Here is a 19,808-nt window from a genome sequence, read left to right as displayed (position 1 = left end):
CATGCCAGAGTATTCGCTTTGATAGAGGAGCAGGCTCAGGAGGCACCAGATGATGTTGTTGCAAGTAACTGTTTTATTTCTGGTTACTCTTCTTATATATTGATTGATACTGGTGCTTCTCATACATTTATTTCTGAGAAATTTGCCTTGAGTCATGCTTTGCCTATCGAGTCATTATCGTCTGTAGTGTTTGTTTCTTCTCCGTTGGGGACAGGTTTAATATGAGTGAATTCTGTAAAACATTGTATACTACAGTATGATGGGCATGAGATTGAGTTAGATTGCATCGTACTTGGATTGTCTGATTTTGACTGTATTATCGGGATTGATATGCTGACCAAGTACAGAGCGACTGTTGATTGTTTCCACAAGATTGTGAGATTCCGACCAGATATGGCTGATGAGTGGAAATTCTACGGTAAGGGTTCTAGATCGAGAATTCCTTTGATATCCGTATTGTCTATGACTCGATTGTTACAGAAAGGAGCAGAGGGATTCCTTGTGTATTCAGTTGATTTACTGAAATCGAGTCCATCATTGGCAGACCTGCCAGTGGTGTGTGAGTTTGCTGACGTCTTCCCAGATGAGATTCCTGGATTACCTCCGATTCGAGAGATCGATTTCAGCATTGAGTTAATGCTAGGTACAGTTCCGATTTCGAGGGCTCCGTACAGAATGGCACCGATTGAGTTGAAAGAGTTGAAAGAACAGTTGGAAGATTTACTATCCAAGGGGTATATCAGACCAAGTATGTCTCCTTGGGGTGCTCCAGTACTGTTTGTGAGGAAGAAAGACGGTTCGATGAGACTCTGTATCGACTACCGGCAACTGAACAAGACTACGGTAAAGAACAAATATCCTTTGCCTCGTATTGATGATTTATTTGATCAGTTGCAGGGTTTATCTGTATATTCCAAGATCGATCTGAGATCTGGATACCATCAGCTGAGAGTCAGAGATTCTGATATCTCAAAGACCGCATTTAGAACCAGGTATGGATATTATGAATTTATTGTCATGCCATTTGGTTTGACGAATGCACCGGCTGTATTTATGGGGTTGATGAACCGTGTCTTTCAGAGGTATCTTGACGATTTTGTTATTATATTCATTGATGATATCTTGATTTATTTGAAGAATATGATTGAGCATGATGAGCATTTAAGAATTGTGTTGGAAATTCTGAGGGCTGAGAAATTATATGCTAAACTGTCAAAATGCGAGTTTTGGTTGAGACAAGTTGTATTTCTGGGGCATATTATATCCGGAGATGGTATATCAGTTGATCCCAGTAAGGTTAAGGAAGGCAGTGATTTCTTGGCCGAGACCGACTTCAGTACCCGAGATTCGTAGTTTTATGGGTTTGGCAGGATATTATCGTCGATTTATTAAAGATTTTTCCAGTATTGCCAAGCCGATTACACAGTTGACTCAGAAAAATACTCCATTTGTTTGGTCTGAAGAATGTGAGACCAGTTTTCTTGAATTAAAGAAAAGACTGACCAGTGCACCGATACTGACTATCCCATCAGGTACTGGTGATTTTGTGGTTTATTGTGATGCATCTCATCGAGGATTGGGTTGTATTATGATGCAGCGAGGACATGTGATTGCTTATGCCTCAAGACAGCTGAAACCACATGAGACTCGTTACCCAATTCATGATCTTGAATTGGCGGCCATTGTCTTCGCTTAGAAGATATGGCGACATTATCTATATGGTGAGAAGTTCGAGATCTATTCTGATCACAAGAGCCTGAAATATTTATTTTCACAGTCAGAATTGAATATGAAACAGCGAAGATGGCTTGAGCAATTGTGTAGGATATGCCTCCCAAGAGAAAGAATATTAAAGGGGATGATAGGACCCCCGATAAGACTGCAAAAGTGGTAGATGAATTCAGTAAGTTATTGAAGGAGCAAGCAAAGGTCCATGGCGAACAAATTCAACAGTTATTGAGCATGCAAACTACGACCCAGGGTCGTGGCCAAGGAAGAGGTCAAGGCAGAACGGAAAATTCTGTTGAAGGTGTTTATGATCGTTTCAGACGTATGAACCCTCCTGATATTATTGGAGGCCCTGATCCCTTAGTGGCTCTTGAATGGATCAAATCGTTGGAAGCCTTATTCGATTATTTGTAGTTCACTGACCAAGAAAAGGTAAGTTGTGCTGTGTTTATGTTGGTCAAAGCTTCTCGTATCTGGTGGGAAGCCACCAAGGTGACAGTTAATGTTCAAGAATTAAAGTGGAACGAGTTTAAAGATTTATTCTACGCCAAATATTTCTCGAGCGAAGTAAAAGCCAAGAAGGTGAAGGAATTCCTGGAATTGAGGCAGGATGCTTTGTCTGTTACTGAATATACGTTGAAGTTTGAGGAAGGATGTGTTTTTGTTCCTTTTATTGCTGAGAACGATAAGGATAAAGGAGAACATTTCTTTCGGGGTTTGAAACCAGAGATTCGAAGAGATGTTCATGTGTACAAGGTGGTCACATATCAAGATATCGTGGAGAGAGCCTTGCTAGCTGAGCATGATGAGCAAGAGATAGAGAAAGAGAGGCAATTAAGAAGACAAACTTTCCAAGCTAGAGGACAAGGTACAAGTGCAAATATTCGTGGTGGCCACAAAGGTAAGGGTAAGATAGAGCAGCGCTCTAAACCTCCTGTACCTTTTTCTGATACTGAACGACAGGTATGTCTTAAGTGTGGAAAGCCACACAAGGGTGAGTGTTTGGTGGGTAGTGGACGATGTTTTAGATGCAAGGAGATGGGGCACACGGCATTGAAATGTCCTCTCTCCTCAGGCAAAGGAAAATTCCAAGGCAGAATTTTTGCTATGACAAAGGAAAGTGTTAATCCTGATTCTTCGGTGATATCAGGTAATATTTTAGTCTACGGCAAAGAAGCAATTACATTGATTGACACTGGTGCAACCCATTCTTTTATGTCTGAAGTGTTTATGCATTCTATATCTGTTGAACCTACTGTTATGCCATTATACTTCAATATTGTGTTGCCCTCTGGGGATGAAATTTGTGCCACTAATATTATCAAGGCATGTCCCATACAAGTGGGTAATAGATTACTGTTTGATGATTTTATTGTTATTCCGATGGTTGCATTTGATGTTATTTTGGGGATGGATTGGTTATCTGCTTATCGTGCGGTCATTGATTGTGTGGGTAAGACGGTGAAGTTTTTGGTCAATGACTATGATAGTGATGTGTTTGTTGGTCTAGGCTTTTTGATTGGTATTCCTATTATTTCTTGCCTTCAAGCTAATAAGTTGTTGCACAAAGGTTGTATGGGTTTTTTAGCTTCAGTGGTTGATGTGCGAAAGGAAAGTAATTTGCAATTACAGGATATTGATGTGGTTCAGGATTATCTTGACGTGTTTTCTGATGATGTGCCTGGATTACCACCTGATCGAGAGGTGGAGTTTGTTATTGATTTAATTCCAGGTACAGCTCCAATTTCCAAGGCTCCATACAGAATGGCTCCTACTGAAATGAAAGAATTGAAGACTCAATTGCAGGAGCTATTAGATAAAGGTTTTATCCGACCTAGTTCCTCACCGTGGGGAGCTCCAGTTTTGTTCGTAAAGAAGAAAGATGGATCATTGCGATTATGTATTGACTACCGAGAACTCAACAAGGTAACCGTGAAGAACAAATATCCTCATTCAACCCTAAAAGGCATCAATATAATTCCTATATCAAATGTCTAACAGCCACAGAATTGACGAATCAGTCAAGGATTAAGCGAATATCAGTCAAGGATTAAGCGAATCAGTCAGGGACTTGGCGAATCAGCCGATAGCCAGACGAATCAGCCGGTAACTTGGCGAATCAGCCAATGACTAGCGAATCAGCAGTCAATACATGCATACAATAACTAGACGAATCAGCCGATGACAAGCGAATCAGTAGTCAATACATGCAGTGGCTAAAAATCAATAGACTACAAACATCAATCTCATCAATTACAAATATCAATGTAATAAACTAAGTATGTGATTTAGGGAGACTCGAGTCAAACCTCACTCAAGTTGTGCAATCCCAACTCAACATTAATTTATACCTTTCTTTCTGATACTCTGACTCTGTCGAAGTCTCGAACTTAAAGCCTGTCAATACTCAATGTCCAGTTGTAGCCTGCGTCGGTAGGAACATAATACCGAAGTCGGATTCAAAATCGGACGGACGGATTTCTCAGAAAAGGCGTAAGGATTTTTCACTCTTTACGCAACACGTCTCGCGCATATGCGTGACATCAACCGGCGCATATGAGCGAGACCTTAAGTCTCGGCGCGTGTCTTCCCAACTGCTGGCGCATATGCGCGACACATTTCCGCGCATATGCGCCCAACTCTCTGGACTCGGCATTCCTGAATACACCTGCTCGCGCATATGCGCGTCATGTCTCGCGCATATGCGCGAGACTTACTGTCTCGGCAATCACCCCACATACTTGCCTCGCGCATATGCGCGCCCCTTCTCGCGCATATGCGCGAGGTGTTCTGTCCTCGCGAAGGATCTTTTGCGCATATGCGCGCCTTTCTCCGCGCATGTGCGTGATGCCTACTGGTTTTCAACCTTTGTTCATGCTATCCCATATCCTCTTCCATGTCATATCATTTTCAATTCATAATTCAATCTCCTTTTCGGATATCCTAATCTGATCCGTTTCGTCTATACTCTCATCGAAGTCTCGAACCCCAAGCCTGTCACTACTCAATCTGACAACAATATTGAGGGTACGATATCAATACACCACTCAATCAATACTGGATATAATCAGAATTTAATCAAATTCTGTTTCAACAACATAACGTCATAATTTTAATATATCCAGCACTACCATATCAGTCAGATATCAATTCTAACATCTCATATTTGATAACAATTCAATTCTGATATGAAATCTCAATCAACTCAACTCTGAAAATCATAACAATCCCATATGGTATCTATTCTTCAGTCCGGTTTCGATTATACGATGTCTAACATGTCAAAAACATCATATATGAATCCTATCAGATTATGAAAATAGCATAATTCTAAATCATATCAAACCGTAGCAAAACTTACGTCCAATTGTAGCCTACGTCGATAAGAACACAGTACCGAAGTCGGATTCAAAATCAGACGGACGGATCAAACTATAAGGCGTAAGGATTTCTTCCAAAGATTTCTCGGTTCTTTCCTTCTGATTTCCCTTCTTTTCTTTCGTCCCTTTTATTGAAGGAATGATATATATATATCCATTTGCATGATAAAGAAACGTGTCTCATTTTTCTTAACTTTCAGTCGGCGCTCGGGCGGTCGATCTTTACCGCTCGAGCGCGGAACCCTCTGTCCGTGACTTACATTTGTTATCCACTGGCGCTCGGGCGGTAATTTTCTACCGCTCGGGCGCCTCAGGTTCTGCCCGAATGGTATTCTTATTGAACACTGGCGCTCGGGCGGTCATTTCCTACCGCTCGGGCGCCAACAGTTCTGTCCAAACATTGTACTTTTCATATGTTTTGCCCAGTCTGATCTCGGAATGGCCCGGCTATAATCACCTCAGTTCATAATCAATAAATCATCTCAGATTACAAAAGTCAAATTCTCGGGCATTACATTTCTCCCCCCGTAAGATATGATTTCGTCCTCGAAATCACAGACAATCAAATCATATCATTAGAAGGTATAACAGAAGAAGCTAGGTCACATAATTCACCTCAGTGAAATAACTCTGTAAACTTCCGCCTCCGATCTGATTAGTTTCTCAGATAACTTCTTCAATGCTATTATGACTCCACTGGATCGTCATAAGTGGAATAGTCTTCGTTCTAAGTTGCTTATTCTTTCCGATCAAGAATCTGAATCGGCTTTTCAAAATAGCTCAATGTCTCATTCAATTCAACTTCGTCTGGTTGAATCATATGTGAAGTATCTTGCATGTATTTCTGCCATAAAATTACATGAGAGACATCATGTATTCCGGATAATGAAAGCGGTAAAGTGAGTCGATAGGCACGATCTCCTATCTTTTCAAGAATCTCATACGGCCCAATCTATCGTGAAGACAAATCCCCTTTCTTGCCAAATCGAACAATTCATCTGAAAGGTGAAATTTTCAAAAATACTCGGTTTCCAGCCTCAAATACCAACGGTCTACGTCGAGCATTGGCATATTTGGCTTGTCTATCCTGGGATGCCTTCATTTTCTTCTGAATCAGCTTCACTTTTTCAGTCATATCTTTGGTCCTATCATGTCCAACTTCAGGGACCTTAGAGATACCGTCCTTATACCGAGGGGATCTGTATTTCTTACCGTACAACGCTTCTAAAGGAGCCATCTTGATACTCGTATGATAGCTGTTGTTGTACGATAATTCACAAATGACAATGAATCATGTCAACTAGTGCTAAAATCCAGCACTACCGTTCTTGGATATTCTCCAGTATCCGGATAGTTTTCTCCGACTATCCGTCAATCTATAGACGATAGGTGAAGGAGTTTATAATATATTATGCCAAAAATACAAAATCAACCGAAAATCATGGTATGATATAGTCAATTTTGGCATTCAATGCAGTCTAATCACTCTTCTGACATAACTCTTGATCGTCTGATCTTATCTGTACATCATCCTGTACACCTAATATATGCAGATTCAAGCATTCTATCAATTATAATCATAATCACATCGCATCACAGTCTTAGGAAAATTTCGATAGTTTCTTCACCAATCCATAGAAATGTACTCTCATTTCTATTTAAGTATCAATAATCGGTATAACCCATCTCCTGGTTTCTATCTTTCTGTCTTTATCTGTAGGTAATTAGACATTCCAGTACAAACTCTGTACAAGGCAGTATTACTTACCTGATTCAAACCCAGATTCAAAACAACAGCAAGCTTCAATCAGATTCAAAACATCACTCATCGGTACTGATCTGCTAAACTCATAAACCGCAAATGTTTGACACTGATATCCACCTCGGCCAACTAATTCCGGTTTAACTCTGCTAAATTCAATAGATATAACATCTTCAGATATAACACACCCTGAATATAATCTGTCTCAATCAGGATTCACCATTTCAACAGTTTCTGATATCAAATCAAGGTTAAAGTCAATCTCTCTGACTGAAATCAGATCTGAAGTCTTATTGGGAAAACATCAATAACTTTCCTATCATTGGTAAACCAGCCAATGATAGATCCAACTTCAGTAAATCAACTGAATACATAAGGAGTCTCTCTGCTCCTTTCTGTAATAATCGAGTCATAGGTAGTACGGATTATCAAAGAAATTCTCAATCTAGAATCCTTATCGTACACTATTCATCCCTTGGCCATCTCAGGTCCGATTCTCACCATCTTCTGGAACTAATCTAGGGTAGCTCTGTACTTGGTCAGCATATTAATATCAGTAATACAGTCCCAAAATCAGATAACACTAGTACAATTCCAGCTACCACACGATCTAACTCAATCTCATTCTCATCCTACTGTAGTATACGATATTTTACAGAATTCACTGATATAAAAACTCTCTCCAACTAGTCAAGAGATACACTACAGTAGAATAAAGCCTCAACAGGCAATGCATGACTCAATGCAAATCGTTCAGAAATAAACATATGGGAAGCATCCGTATTCATCAATACAAAAGCAGGATAACTACATCAAGAACAGTTACCTGCAACATCATCATCTGATGCTTCCATAGCCTGCTCGTCAGTCAAAGCAAATACTCTGGCCTGCTGTCTAGGAGGCTGGCCAACTGTCTGGCTTCCTCCTGGCCTCTGCTGTGACTGAGATGGTGCTGGCTGAAATGAAGGAACAGAAGCTGATCGTCTACTCCACTGTGCCGCTGATCCAGATGATTCGGCTCTCTGGGATCCTTGAGAACCCTTCTGTGGACACACTCTGGCAAAATGTCCCTGTTGTTTGCAGAACTGGCAACTACCAAGTATTCCTTGGCATTGCTCAGTGGAATGTCTCCCTCCACAATTTCCGCAGTAAACTCCGGTATAACTCTGTTCGGAACCACTGGAGCTAGCAGAACTGCCGCCAGACTTCTTAAACTGCTTTCCTCTAGCCTTTAGAAAATCTTTCTTTCTACCACTTCTACTGTCACTCTCGAATCGGGGAGGTGGTTGCTGTGGTCTCGATTCTAGGGGAACAGATGCAGCTCCTCTCTGCCTTATCAGGCTCGCTTCAGCGCCCTTTGCTCTATTCATGGCATCAGAAAAGTTATTCGGTCGCCCTGCGTTCACCAATGTAAATATATCGGGATTCAAGCCATTGATGAACTGATCAGCAACGGCTTCGTCATTTCCAGCCACATGTGGAGCAAACTTCAACAAGGTAGAGAACTTGGTCACATATTCTTCAATGTTCAGCTGACCTTGTCTCAAATTGGCAAATTTCGCCCCCTTGTCTTTTCTGTACGACACTGGGAAAAATCTCTGATAAAACTCAGTTTTAAATACATCCCAAGTAATAGTCATACCCCGATGCTCCAAGGCTTTCTTCATCGTAATCCACCAGTTCTTTGCAACATCAAGCAACTGGTGCCCAATCAATTTAATTCGGCGCTCATCACTGTACTCCAGTGAATCAAACAGCATCTCAATGTTATCTAACCAACTTTCTCACTCAACTGATGTCTCAGTACCCTTCAGTGTCGGTGGTTTGAACGACTGTAACCTTTTCAATAATGTCTCCATTGGAGTGGCTGTAACATCCATTGGAGGATTCGATGTGCTACCCTGTTCTGGTATTCTTCGAGGAGGCATATCTGAATATCAAAAGGATTAGTAACCCCAATCCAACAAACCTGTTTCAATTCAGTCCCTCCTCTGATCATCTTACTGATGATTGAGAATCGGTTTAAATTCGTTCCCAATAATACATGTTACACAATCAAATCAGATAAGTCAAGTAACATGTATTATATAAAGCAGTAAAGCATACTAGCAATCACAAGCAAGGAAAGAAAACTCAATCTACCCCGCTCACTAGCTTCTATCTCAGTCTAAAGGATCTATCGCTCTGATACCACCTGTTGTGGGGACCCGGACGCTAATCAAGTTCTTAATCACTTTCTGGGAATAATTAATCAATTAGTAATACAGGGTCTAAATTTTTTTTTAAGATGCGGAACGTAGGGACATAAAACATATATACATCTCAGTATAAAAGTACAAGTCCTGTACTACATACATTTATTCAACTAAGGTTTAACAGCTAATATCAAGTGTCCAACCCTATCTCTAATCCAAGTCCGGAGCCTCCACTCTAATCACGATCTTTCCTCATCTCCTCGACCCTGAGCCTGTCCCACCTGTTGTCATGCACATATACAAAACAAGACAACAGCCGGATAACTCCGGTGAGAATAAATCCCAGTATAAACAATGTAAACATGCAATCATATAGAAACATATACAAAAGCATGTAACAGTTATCATTAACATGTAGCAAATCAACAAACATGAATGATATAAAACTGTAAATCAACTAGTCATCACAGACTCGACTCAAACAACGCGTCGTCTCAGACTCGACTCATTCCTAATCTAGGGATCCCGGTTTTGAATATTGAGAATTATATCAAATCTCAGTCGATAGGAATGACTCAACCCTAAACGGCATCGATATAATTCTTATATCCAGTGTCTGGGCGAAACAGCCACAGAATTGACGAATCAGTCAAAAGGATTAAGCGAATCAGCCAATAATTAGACGAATCAGTCAAGGACTAGGCGAATCAGCCGATAGCCAGGCGAATCAGCCGGTAACTTGGCGAATCAGCCGGAAACTTGGCGAATCAGCCAATGACTAGCGAATCAGCAGTCAATACATGCATACAGTAACTAGGCGAATCAGCCGATGACTAGCGAATCAGTAGTCAATACATGCAGTGGCTATAAATCAATAGACTACAAACATCAATCTCATCAATTACAAATATCAATGTAATAAACTAAGTATGTGATTTAGGGAGACTCGAGTCAAACCTCACTCGAGTTGTGCAATCCCAACTCAACATTAATTTATACCTTTCTTTCTGATACTCTGACTCTGTCGAAGTCTCGAACCCCAAGCCTGTCACTACTCAATCTGACAACAATATTGAGGGTATGATATCAATACAACACTCAATCAATATTGGATATAATCAGAATTTAATCAAATTCTGTTTCAACAACATAACGTCATAATTTTAATATATCCAGCACTACCATATCAGTCAGATATCAATTCTAACATCTCATATTTGATAACAATTCAATTCTGATATGAAATCTCAATCAACTCAACTCTGAAAATCATAACAATCCCATATGGTATCTATTCTTCAGTCCGGTTTCGATTATACGATGTCTAACATATCAAGAACATCATATATGAATCCTATCAGATTCTGAAAATAGCATAATTCTAAATCATATCAAACCGTAGCAAAACTTACGTCCAATTGTAGCCTACGTCGATAAGAACACAGTACCGAAGTCGGATTCAAAATCAGACGGACGGATCAAACTATAAGGCGTAAGGATTTCTTCCAAAGATTTCTCGGTTCTTTCCTTCTGATTTCCCTTCTTTTCTTTCGTCCCTTTTATTGAAGGAATGATATATATATATCCATTTGCATGATAAAGAAATGTGTCTCGTTTTTCTTAACTTTCAGTCGGCGCTCGGGCGGTCGATCTTTACCGCTCGAGCGCGGAACCCTCTGTCCGTGACTTACATTTGTTATCCACTGGCGCTCGGGCGGTAATTTTCTACCGCTCGGGCGCCTCAGGTTCTGCCCGAATGGTATTCTTATTGAACACTGGCGCTCGGGCGGTCATTTCCTACCGCTCGGGCGCCAACAGTTCTGTCCAAACATTGTACTTTTCATATGTTTTGCCCAGTCTGATCTCGGAATGGCCCGGCTATAATCACCTCAGTTCATAATCAATAAATCATCTCAGATTACAATAGTCAAATTCTCGGGCATTACAACTCAGCACACTTCTATATATATATATGCCATGTGTCATCATAAGAAACAAAGGTGGATTTCTCGGATGCAGCACCGCGGGTGCGGTCTCTTTCAACCGCAGGTGCGCTCAAGCTTCGGCATGCCTTTCAAAAAAATTCATAAATGTCGACCGCGGGTGCGATCCTGTTTTTGCCGCGGGTGCGGTGACACAACTGTAGCTGCACCGCGAGTGCGTTCTTTCTGGTACCGCGGGTGCGGTGTGGCTACTGTAAAAATGTCCCAACTCTCTGTCCATCAACCGCGGGTGCGGTAGCTTCTTTAGCGTGGGTGCGGTCTTCATTTCTTGCCACATTTCATAATTTTATCTCACTTAATGCCTCTCATTACATGTCATGCATACTCATGTCTTCCAATATCACGTCAATGAAGACTAATAAATCTCAAGCCTTACATTTCTCCCCCTCTTAGATCTGAGTTCGTCCTCGAACTCGCAAGTAATCAATTCAGACATATCAGAAGGAATGTATACAGAGTTTAAATCAGAAACTCATCTCAATGAATCCATTCTGAAATCTTAATCTCATGACAAATTCTGTCTTTCAGATAGTCTCTTTGATGCCCTGTCAACTTACTATATTTTCAATAATAGAATAGTCTTTATTCTGAAATATCTTTCTTGTACGTATCTGTGATTCTAAATTGGAATAATAATTCAAGAGTATAATATCATAATAGCCTTCGAAATAACTCTGACAGAATCAATCTCACAATACTGGCTATACAACATCCGTATATACCAATCAACAGCTCATACCAAATCAATATCATCAGCTTTTATCAAATCTGTTTATCACAGTCAAGGATATATTAAATCTTCGACTTCAATTACCAATCGTCACCATCCGACGTCGGCATATTAAGTCTGTTCATTCGAAGCTGGTTTTCATTCTTTCCTGAATCAGCTTCATTTTCTTTATCATATCTTTGATCGTATCAGATCCTATCTCAGGTATCTCCGAGATATTATTCTTATACCAAAGAAATCTGCAGTACTCACTGTACAATATATTGTCTGTACTATTTCATTATCCATCTGGTTATCTGATAACTATTATCGTACAATAATTCACACAGCGACAATATGTCATATCAACTAGTGCTAACATCCAGCACTACAACTCTCTGGATATCTCTCAATATTCGGATAGTACACTCTGGCTATCTGTCAGTCGGTGGATAATATATAAATGAGTTCATGGTATGTTCTGCCACAATTACAAACTCCATCAAAATTCACAATCTGATATAATCTATTTCAACATTCTGATCAATCAGACCATTTCTTTGACATCGATCTTTGTCATCTGGTCATGTTTGTACGTCATCTTGTACAAACTAATAGATATAGATTGAACAATCTGTCAATCACAATCATATTATATCACAATTTGGAAAGTATTATAGTGATCTTATTACGAAATTCATCGAATTATACTCCCCATGTCTAGTCAGAAATATACCAATTCTGTAATAACTCTTCTGATTTCTATCTTTCTATCTTCATTTATTGGCGATTCAGACATTTCAGTACAAATTCTGCCAACATTTCAGTACAAATTCTGTCACAACTGATTTAATCTGTCTATGTCAAAACTATCTGTTCGATATCATACATTCTCATTCACCAAAATGAAACCGAATCTACTACGGTGCGTTTCGGACACTACCTGTCATTTCATATTCGAACTATTTGGTACAAACAAATAAGTTAATAATATAAATTTAAAAAAAATACATACCTGGTATTCGGTTCTGACTATCGATATCAAATTCTATCGTGCAAATCTGACACATTTGACATCATACGATAATCATTCTCATACAGTAAAAATCACATATCTGCCACTCTGATCGATGTCCTGCTCTGATTATCGAATTTAAGTTATGAACATTCTGGTTAAATCTCTGAACTGCCGAAAGTCTCGAATTCAGCTCTGATTCGGTTTTTAATAATCTGTATCACACACTGACTCCGAATAACAATACTATCAAATCAGATTCACAATATCACTAATCTATACTGATCTAGTGAGTTCAGTAAACTCATAAAACGGCAATTTCTGGCAATATCGTCAATTCTGACTAATCAATCACGTCTTCATGTCGTTCTGATCAACTGCTATATACCATCTGCAAATATAATATGCCCTCAAACAATATAAGCTGTCTCAAATATTGTTTTAGAACAATAACAATACCCAAGCAAATCCAAAACAACAATCGTATAAGATAATCTGCCAACTCAGACCAAAAATAAATTTCTGACATTTCTGAAATTTCTAATCTTTCTGCTAGCGTTATCGTTCTCAGTCACTGATCACAATCTCAACTGTGTCAAAATCAATCGATATATTAGCTTCAGATATTGCTTATTCTGAATACAATCTGTTTCAAGCAAGATTCTTATCTGAATAGTTTCTGTATACAATAATCACAATTCTCAGAGTATCCAATACAATCTTCATTTGTTTGATTCAATCGATCAGACGCTGCGAATATATCTACATATCATAGATATAATAAGCATAAATCATTAGAATACCTCTGAACACAGGATTTATCAATCTATAGACAGAACTGAATATTTCGATCTAGAATCCTTACCGTGGAATTTCTACTCATCAGCCCTATCTGGTCTGAATCTTATATTTTTCTGGAAGGAATCTTCAATAGTTCTGTACTTGTTCAGCATATTAATATCAATAATGCGGTCAAATCAGAAACACAAGTACATCATAATCTAACTCGACCTCGGTCTTCTGCTCCCTAAAATCTTCGGGAACTTCTCTGAGGACAAACTCTAGCAAAGTGTCCCGGCTGTCTACAAATATGGCAACTACCAGTCACTCCCTGGCATTGCTCTGTGGGATGTCTCCCTCCGCAAGTTCTGCAATATACTCCAGTATAACTCGGGCTGGAACCACTGGAGCTAGACGAACCACTTAGTCCGGTCCCTAACTTCTTAAACTGTTTCTTTCGAGCTTTCAGCAAATCTTGCTTTCCACTGTACTGCCTTTATCAAATCTAAGAGGGAGTTGCTGTTTCGGGAGTTAAATCACATCTAACCTTTCTCGTTGTTGAATCAGACTTACCTCAGCTCTCTTTGCCCTACTCAAAGTATCAGCAAAATGGTAAGGTCGCTGCATATTTATCAATGCAACTATCTCTGAATTCAATCCTTTGATGAACTGCTCAGCTAGAGCTTCATCATTTCGAGCTATCTGAGGAACAAAACGCAGTAGAGTAGAGAATTTAACAACATATTCATCAATATTCAGTTGGTCTTGTCTCAAATTCTCAAACTCTGCTCTTTTATCTTCTCGGTACGAAACTGAAAAAAATCTTCGATAGAATTCAGCTTTGAAGACTTCCCACGTGATCACAGTACCACGTTGTTCTAATACTCCCTTGATTGTAATCCACCAACTCCTGGCGGCCTCTCGTAACTGGTTGGGCACCAATTTAATTCTCTGTTCATCTGAATACTTAAGCAAATCAAACAACAGTTCTATGTCATCTAACCAATTCTGACACTCTTCAGACATCTCAGTACCCCTCAAAATCGGCGGTTGAAAGGGCTGAAATTTCTTCAACTGTATTTCCATCGGAATTTCTGATATATCTATCTGTTCAACCGAAGTACTGTCCCGTTCTGGAATTCTTCTAGGAGGTATATCTGATTACCAAAGCCATTAGTAATCCAAATACTACAAACCTGTTCCATTCTTTCTCGGATCATCTCACGGCTGATCATGAATCAGATCTGATTCATTCTCAATAATACATAATACCAACTCAAATCGGATAATCAGGTAAACATGTATTTTAAAGCAGTAAATCATAGTATCATGCTAGCATACATAATGTAAATCAACATTAAAATAAATCTCATGCTAGCAATCACATGCAAGGAAAGAAAACTCAATCTACCCCGCTCATTCTCTTCTATCTCAGTCTAAAGAATCTATCGCTCTGATACCACCTGTTGTGGGGACCCGGACGCTACTCATCTTCAGGATTTAATTATCAATTAAGATAAACAGGGTCTAAAAATTTTTCTTTTTAAGAATGTAAGTGCGGAACGTAATTGAATTTAACTAATATATATCTCAGTATAAAAGTACAATAATGTACAACAATTATTCAAACTAGTCTAAGGTTCAACTACTAAATTTCAAATATTAAACCAAGTCTACAATAAGTCCAGAATCACCACTCTAACTCATCTTCTCTCATCATCTTCTTGACCCCGATCCTGTCCCACCTGTTGTCATGCACACATACAAAACAAGACAACAGCCGGATACTCCGGTGAGAATAAATCCCAGTATAAAACATGTATACATGAATGTCATGCAGTTTAATACAAATCATAACACATAATCAGTAATTATGACACATTAATGAATACAGATAAAAAAATCTGACCCTTACTCTTTAACTCGACTCGTATCTAAGTCTAGGGATCCCGGTGTGAATAAGATGTAACAGGTCTACCACCTACTCTCCCAATCGGGGTGGCGTTACATCTTTTTCCTAAACTTCGGTCTGATCTGTATCGAAATCTACAATCGGAGTGAATCTGATCCGAAGCATCGATATTACCGAACGTTTAGAAAATTGGCGTATCTACCAATGACACTCCTATCTCAGTACATATATATAAATCAATATAAAGTAAAAACAGAACAAGTATGTGATTTTGTTGGGAAACTCAAATTGAATCTCATTTGAGTTGTGTCTTCCCCAAACAAAACATGAATTATACCTTCTTGTCGTTGGAATCAATCGAGATCTCGAAGTCGAATATCAAGTCTGTCAATCAAATCTGAAATGGCAATGTATAGATGTACTCTATCAAGATACAACTCCATTCAACACATATATGCATCAATAATAAATCTCGATACCCCTCGACGGTACAACGGCATAATCTTGTGATACCGGTAACTTAATAACAACATAATCCATATCCACAACTCATAATCTTCATCAAAAGCATACATAACTTCTGAAATCTGTATAGTCTTATATACAATATATGCTGAAATTCATATCAATAGCATACGCCATCCGATAATCGATCCGGTTGCGAATATACTATGCTCAATATGTCAAGAACACAATATAACCATCATATTATAATTCTTTTAACACATGGAATCTAGATCATGTTGAAAAGATATCAAAAGTATACCCTTTTGAAACCTTTGTCAAGAGGAACAAGAATCTCAACTTGGATTAAACTTTGGATGGATAAATCTTACACAACCAAGTGATAAAGTTGAAAGGAAAGCTTGGAAATCCCTTTCTCTCTCGTTGCTGGTCTGCTGGAATGCTCAAAATGAAGACTCAGCACAATTCTATATATATATATATGCCATGTGTCATCATAAGAAACAAAGGTGGATTTCTCGCATGCAGCACCGCAGGTGCGGTCTCTTTCAACCGCAGGTGCGCTCAAGCTTCGGCATGCCTTTCAAAAAAATTCATAAATGTCGACCGCGGGTGCGGTGACCCTACTGTAGCTGCACCGCGAGTGCGTTCTTTCTGGTACCGCGGGTGCGGTATGGCTACTGTAAAAATGTCCCAACTCTCTGTCCATCAACCGCGGGTGCGGTAGCTTCCTTAGCGCGGGTGCGGTCTTCATTTCTTGCCACATTTCATCATCTCATCTCACTTAATGCCTCTCATTACATGTCATGCATACTCAAGTCTTCGAATATCACGTCAATGAAGACTAATAAATCTCAAGCCTTACATAGCATTGCCTTTGACTGTTTAACAAGAAAGAATGTGAAATTTGTATGGAACAAAGCATGTGATCACAGTTTTCAAGAGTTAAAGGCAAAATTGACATCAGCACCAGTCCTTGCTATACCAGAAGGACCAGGAGATTTTGTGGTATACAATGATGCTTCGAAACAAGGTTTAGAAGCAGTTTTAAATGCAGCACGGGAAGGTGATTGCTTATGCCTCAAGACAATTGAAAGAATATGAAAAGAACTATCCCACACATGATTTAGAACTGGCAGCAGTGGTATTTGCGTTGAAAATATGGCGCACGGTATTTGCGTTGAAAATATGGCGCCATTATCTGTATGGCGAACGGTGTGAAATATACACGGACCACAAGAGTTTGAAATATTTAGTCACGCAAAAAGAATTGAATATGACACAACGACGTTGGTTGGAATTAGTAAAAGATTATGATTGTGTTATCATCAGGTAAAGCCAATGTGGTTGCGGATGCATTAAGTCGAAAGTCCAGTTCTATTGCTGCAATGTAAATACAAGAACAAATTTTATGGGATTTACAGAACTTGAAGATTGATGTTATTCCAAAAGGGGCTGTAATCAAGTTATCATCCCTCATGATTCGACCAACGCTTGCAGACAGGATTAAGGTTTATGCAGATAATGAATTACAGCAATTGAGGCAGCGAGATGAAGAAAAAGGAAATTTGAACTTTGAATTGAATGGGGAAGGAATATGGACATATCGAGGGAGATTGTGTGTGCCAAATCAAGGAACGATCAGAACCGACATTCTTATTAATGCTCATGCTTGATCCATCCAGGAGGCACAAAAATGTACAAGGATTTGAAACCATTATTTTGATGGCTAGGTATGAAAAAGGACATTGCTCAATTTGTTGCACAATATCTAACTTGTCAACAGGTCAAGACTGAACATCAAAGACCAGCAGGACTCCTGAAACCACTACCCATTCTCGAGTGGAAATGGGAACATATCATAATGGATTTCATCCTTGGTTTGCCAAGAACACAAAGAGGATTCAATGCTATATAGGTTATTGTGGATCGACTTACGAAATCAGCTCACTTTCTTCCGGTGAAGACCACATACACGATGAATCAATATGCTGAAGAATACATCAAAGAGATAGTGAAGCTTCATGGCATCCCAGTGTCCATTATATCAGATAGAGATCCCAAATTTACATCTGCATTTTTGAAAATCTTGCATCATGCTATGGGAACTCGATTGTCATTCAGCACAGCATTCCACCCTCAAACTGATGGACAATCAGAACGAGTGAATCAGATCTTAGAAGATATGTTGAGGGCATGTACTATTGACTTTCCAGGTAGTTGGGACTGTAAACTACCGTTGGCTGAGTTTACATATAACAATAGCTATCAGTCAAGCATTGGAATGGCACCATATACTGCATTATATGGTAGAAAATGTCGATCTCCAATACATTGGGATGAAATAGGAGAAAGGAAATTATTAGGCCCTGAATTGGTACAACAGACAGCTGAATTGGTAACCAAGATCAGAGAAAGAATGCACACTGCCCACAGACGACAGAAAAGCTATGCTGATGTGCGACGTTGTCGATTGGAATTTCAGGTTGGTGACCATGTATTTGTAAAGATATCACCATTGAAGGGCATTTTGAGTTTTGGTAAGAAAGGAAAATTGAGTCCAAGATATATCGGTCCATTTGAAATCTTGGAAAGAATAGGAGACAGAGCCTACCGAGTTGCTTTACCACCGAACTTGTCAAATGTTCATAATGTTTTTCACGTTTCATTGCTACGAAAGTGTTTGGCCAACCCTTCTCACGTTCTTCATTATGAACCATTGGAGCTTGCATCGAATCTCTCATATGAAGAACGACCGGTCCAAATCCTCGATAGGAAATCAAAAGTGTTACGAGGCAAGGAAATACCCTTGGTAAAACTACTGTGGCGCAACCATGCAATTGAAGAAGCAACTTGGGAGCGAGAAGACGAGATCCAACAGAGATATCCCGAACTATATGGTACGTCAAATTTCGAGGACGAAATTCTTTGAAGGAGGAGAGAATTGTAATGCCCGGTTACTCGTACAAATGATAATAATGCGTTTATGTCGTTTATTATATAGTTATTTAGCTCATCAGATTTCACGTGATGATTGAGGTATCAATATTGAGATTGAACATGAGTTTTATATTTTCTATGGTGTATTGAGAATAAATATGTGTTAAAATAGTGGTAGTAAGAGGTGTAGGTAGAAGTAGTGTAATGAAAGTTGGTATAGGACTGCAGGAAATGAGACGAAACTATGGTAGTTGTTACGGGTTTTAGCATAATGATTTGAATATTGATCCAAATTGTGTGAGGCCTTAACCATTAGAAAGATAAGATATAATGCTACAACTTTCACGTTTTGGGTTTTTTTCAAATCATTAAGGAGACGAGCCAAAAGTGGCCCGAAGTGTGTCGTGTGTTTCGTTGTTCCTGCACTGACACATGTTAGGAGATTGAGCATAACTTTTTAGTCAGACCTCCAAATGACCTGAAATTTGGGGAGATTCAAGAAAACACATAGGGCTACAACTTTCATGTTGACCACTTTTGCTAATTCGGAAGTTAAAAATGAGTTTTGTGGCAGAATGTAGCGTGCATATGCGCCAGAATTCGCGCATGTGCGCCGGGAGGGCAGAACAGGCCGCGCATGTGGGGACCCGGGTTCTAACTCAATTCTTTTCAGAATTAATCGGATCCTTGTTCAAAATTACGGGTCAAAATTTTGCTTTTAACATTAAATCAAATGTTTACAACTCAAACACAAGATAATTCTATATTCATTTCATTACAACAAACATAATATACATGCCTCGTTTTATTCGTATTCTACAAACCAGTAATTAAATACAGTACATATCAAAAGTGCAACATCTAGTTCATCTGCTACGCCCGTGATCACCACGCTATGTCCATCTCTCATCTCTGTCGC

At 39.3% G+C, this 19,808-nt stretch overlaps 1 protein-coding gene across 1 annotated transcript; it reads left to right on the top strand.

The window, feature by feature from the left end:
- The first annotated feature begins 2,178 nt into the window (after positions 1-2,178).
- Positions 2,179-17,625, top strand: LOC142554678 (uncharacterized). Its single transcript, XM_075665343.1, has 5 exons — positions 2,179-3,073; positions 3,239-3,593; positions 16,885-17,015; positions 17,282-17,339; positions 17,454-17,625. The coding sequence occupies exons 1-5, from the start codon at positions 2,179-2,181 to the stop codon at positions 17,623-17,625; spliced, it is 1,611 nt and encodes a 536-aa protein (XP_075521458.1).
- Positions 17,626-19,808: the final 2,183 nt, after the last annotated feature.

The sequence above is a fragment of the Primulina tabacum genome, chromosome 8 (genome assembly GCF_025594145.1).
Source record: "Primulina tabacum isolate GXHZ01 chromosome 8, ASM2559414v2, whole genome shotgun sequence".
Classification (NCBI taxonomy): domain Eukaryota; kingdom Viridiplantae; phylum Streptophyta; class Magnoliopsida; order Lamiales; family Gesneriaceae; genus Primulina; species Primulina tabacum.
This window is presented reverse-complemented; position numbering and strand designations above follow the sequence as displayed.

Excerpts from the sequence above, each read along its gene's own strand:
- LOC142554678 (XM_075665343.1), top strand. The coding sequence starts at position 2,179 with ATGTTGGTCAAAGCTTCTCGTATCTGGTGGGAAGCCACCAAGGTGACA. Across the intron at positions 3,594-16,884 it reads CCGTGGGGAGCTCCAGTTTT|TTTTCAAGAGTTAAAGGCAA; the intron begins GTTCGTAAAGAA and ends ATGTGATCACAG. Across the intron at positions 17,016-17,281 it reads TTTAAATGCAGCACGGGAAG|GTAAAGCCAATGTGGTTGCG; the intron begins GTGATTGCTTAT and ends TGTTATCATCAG.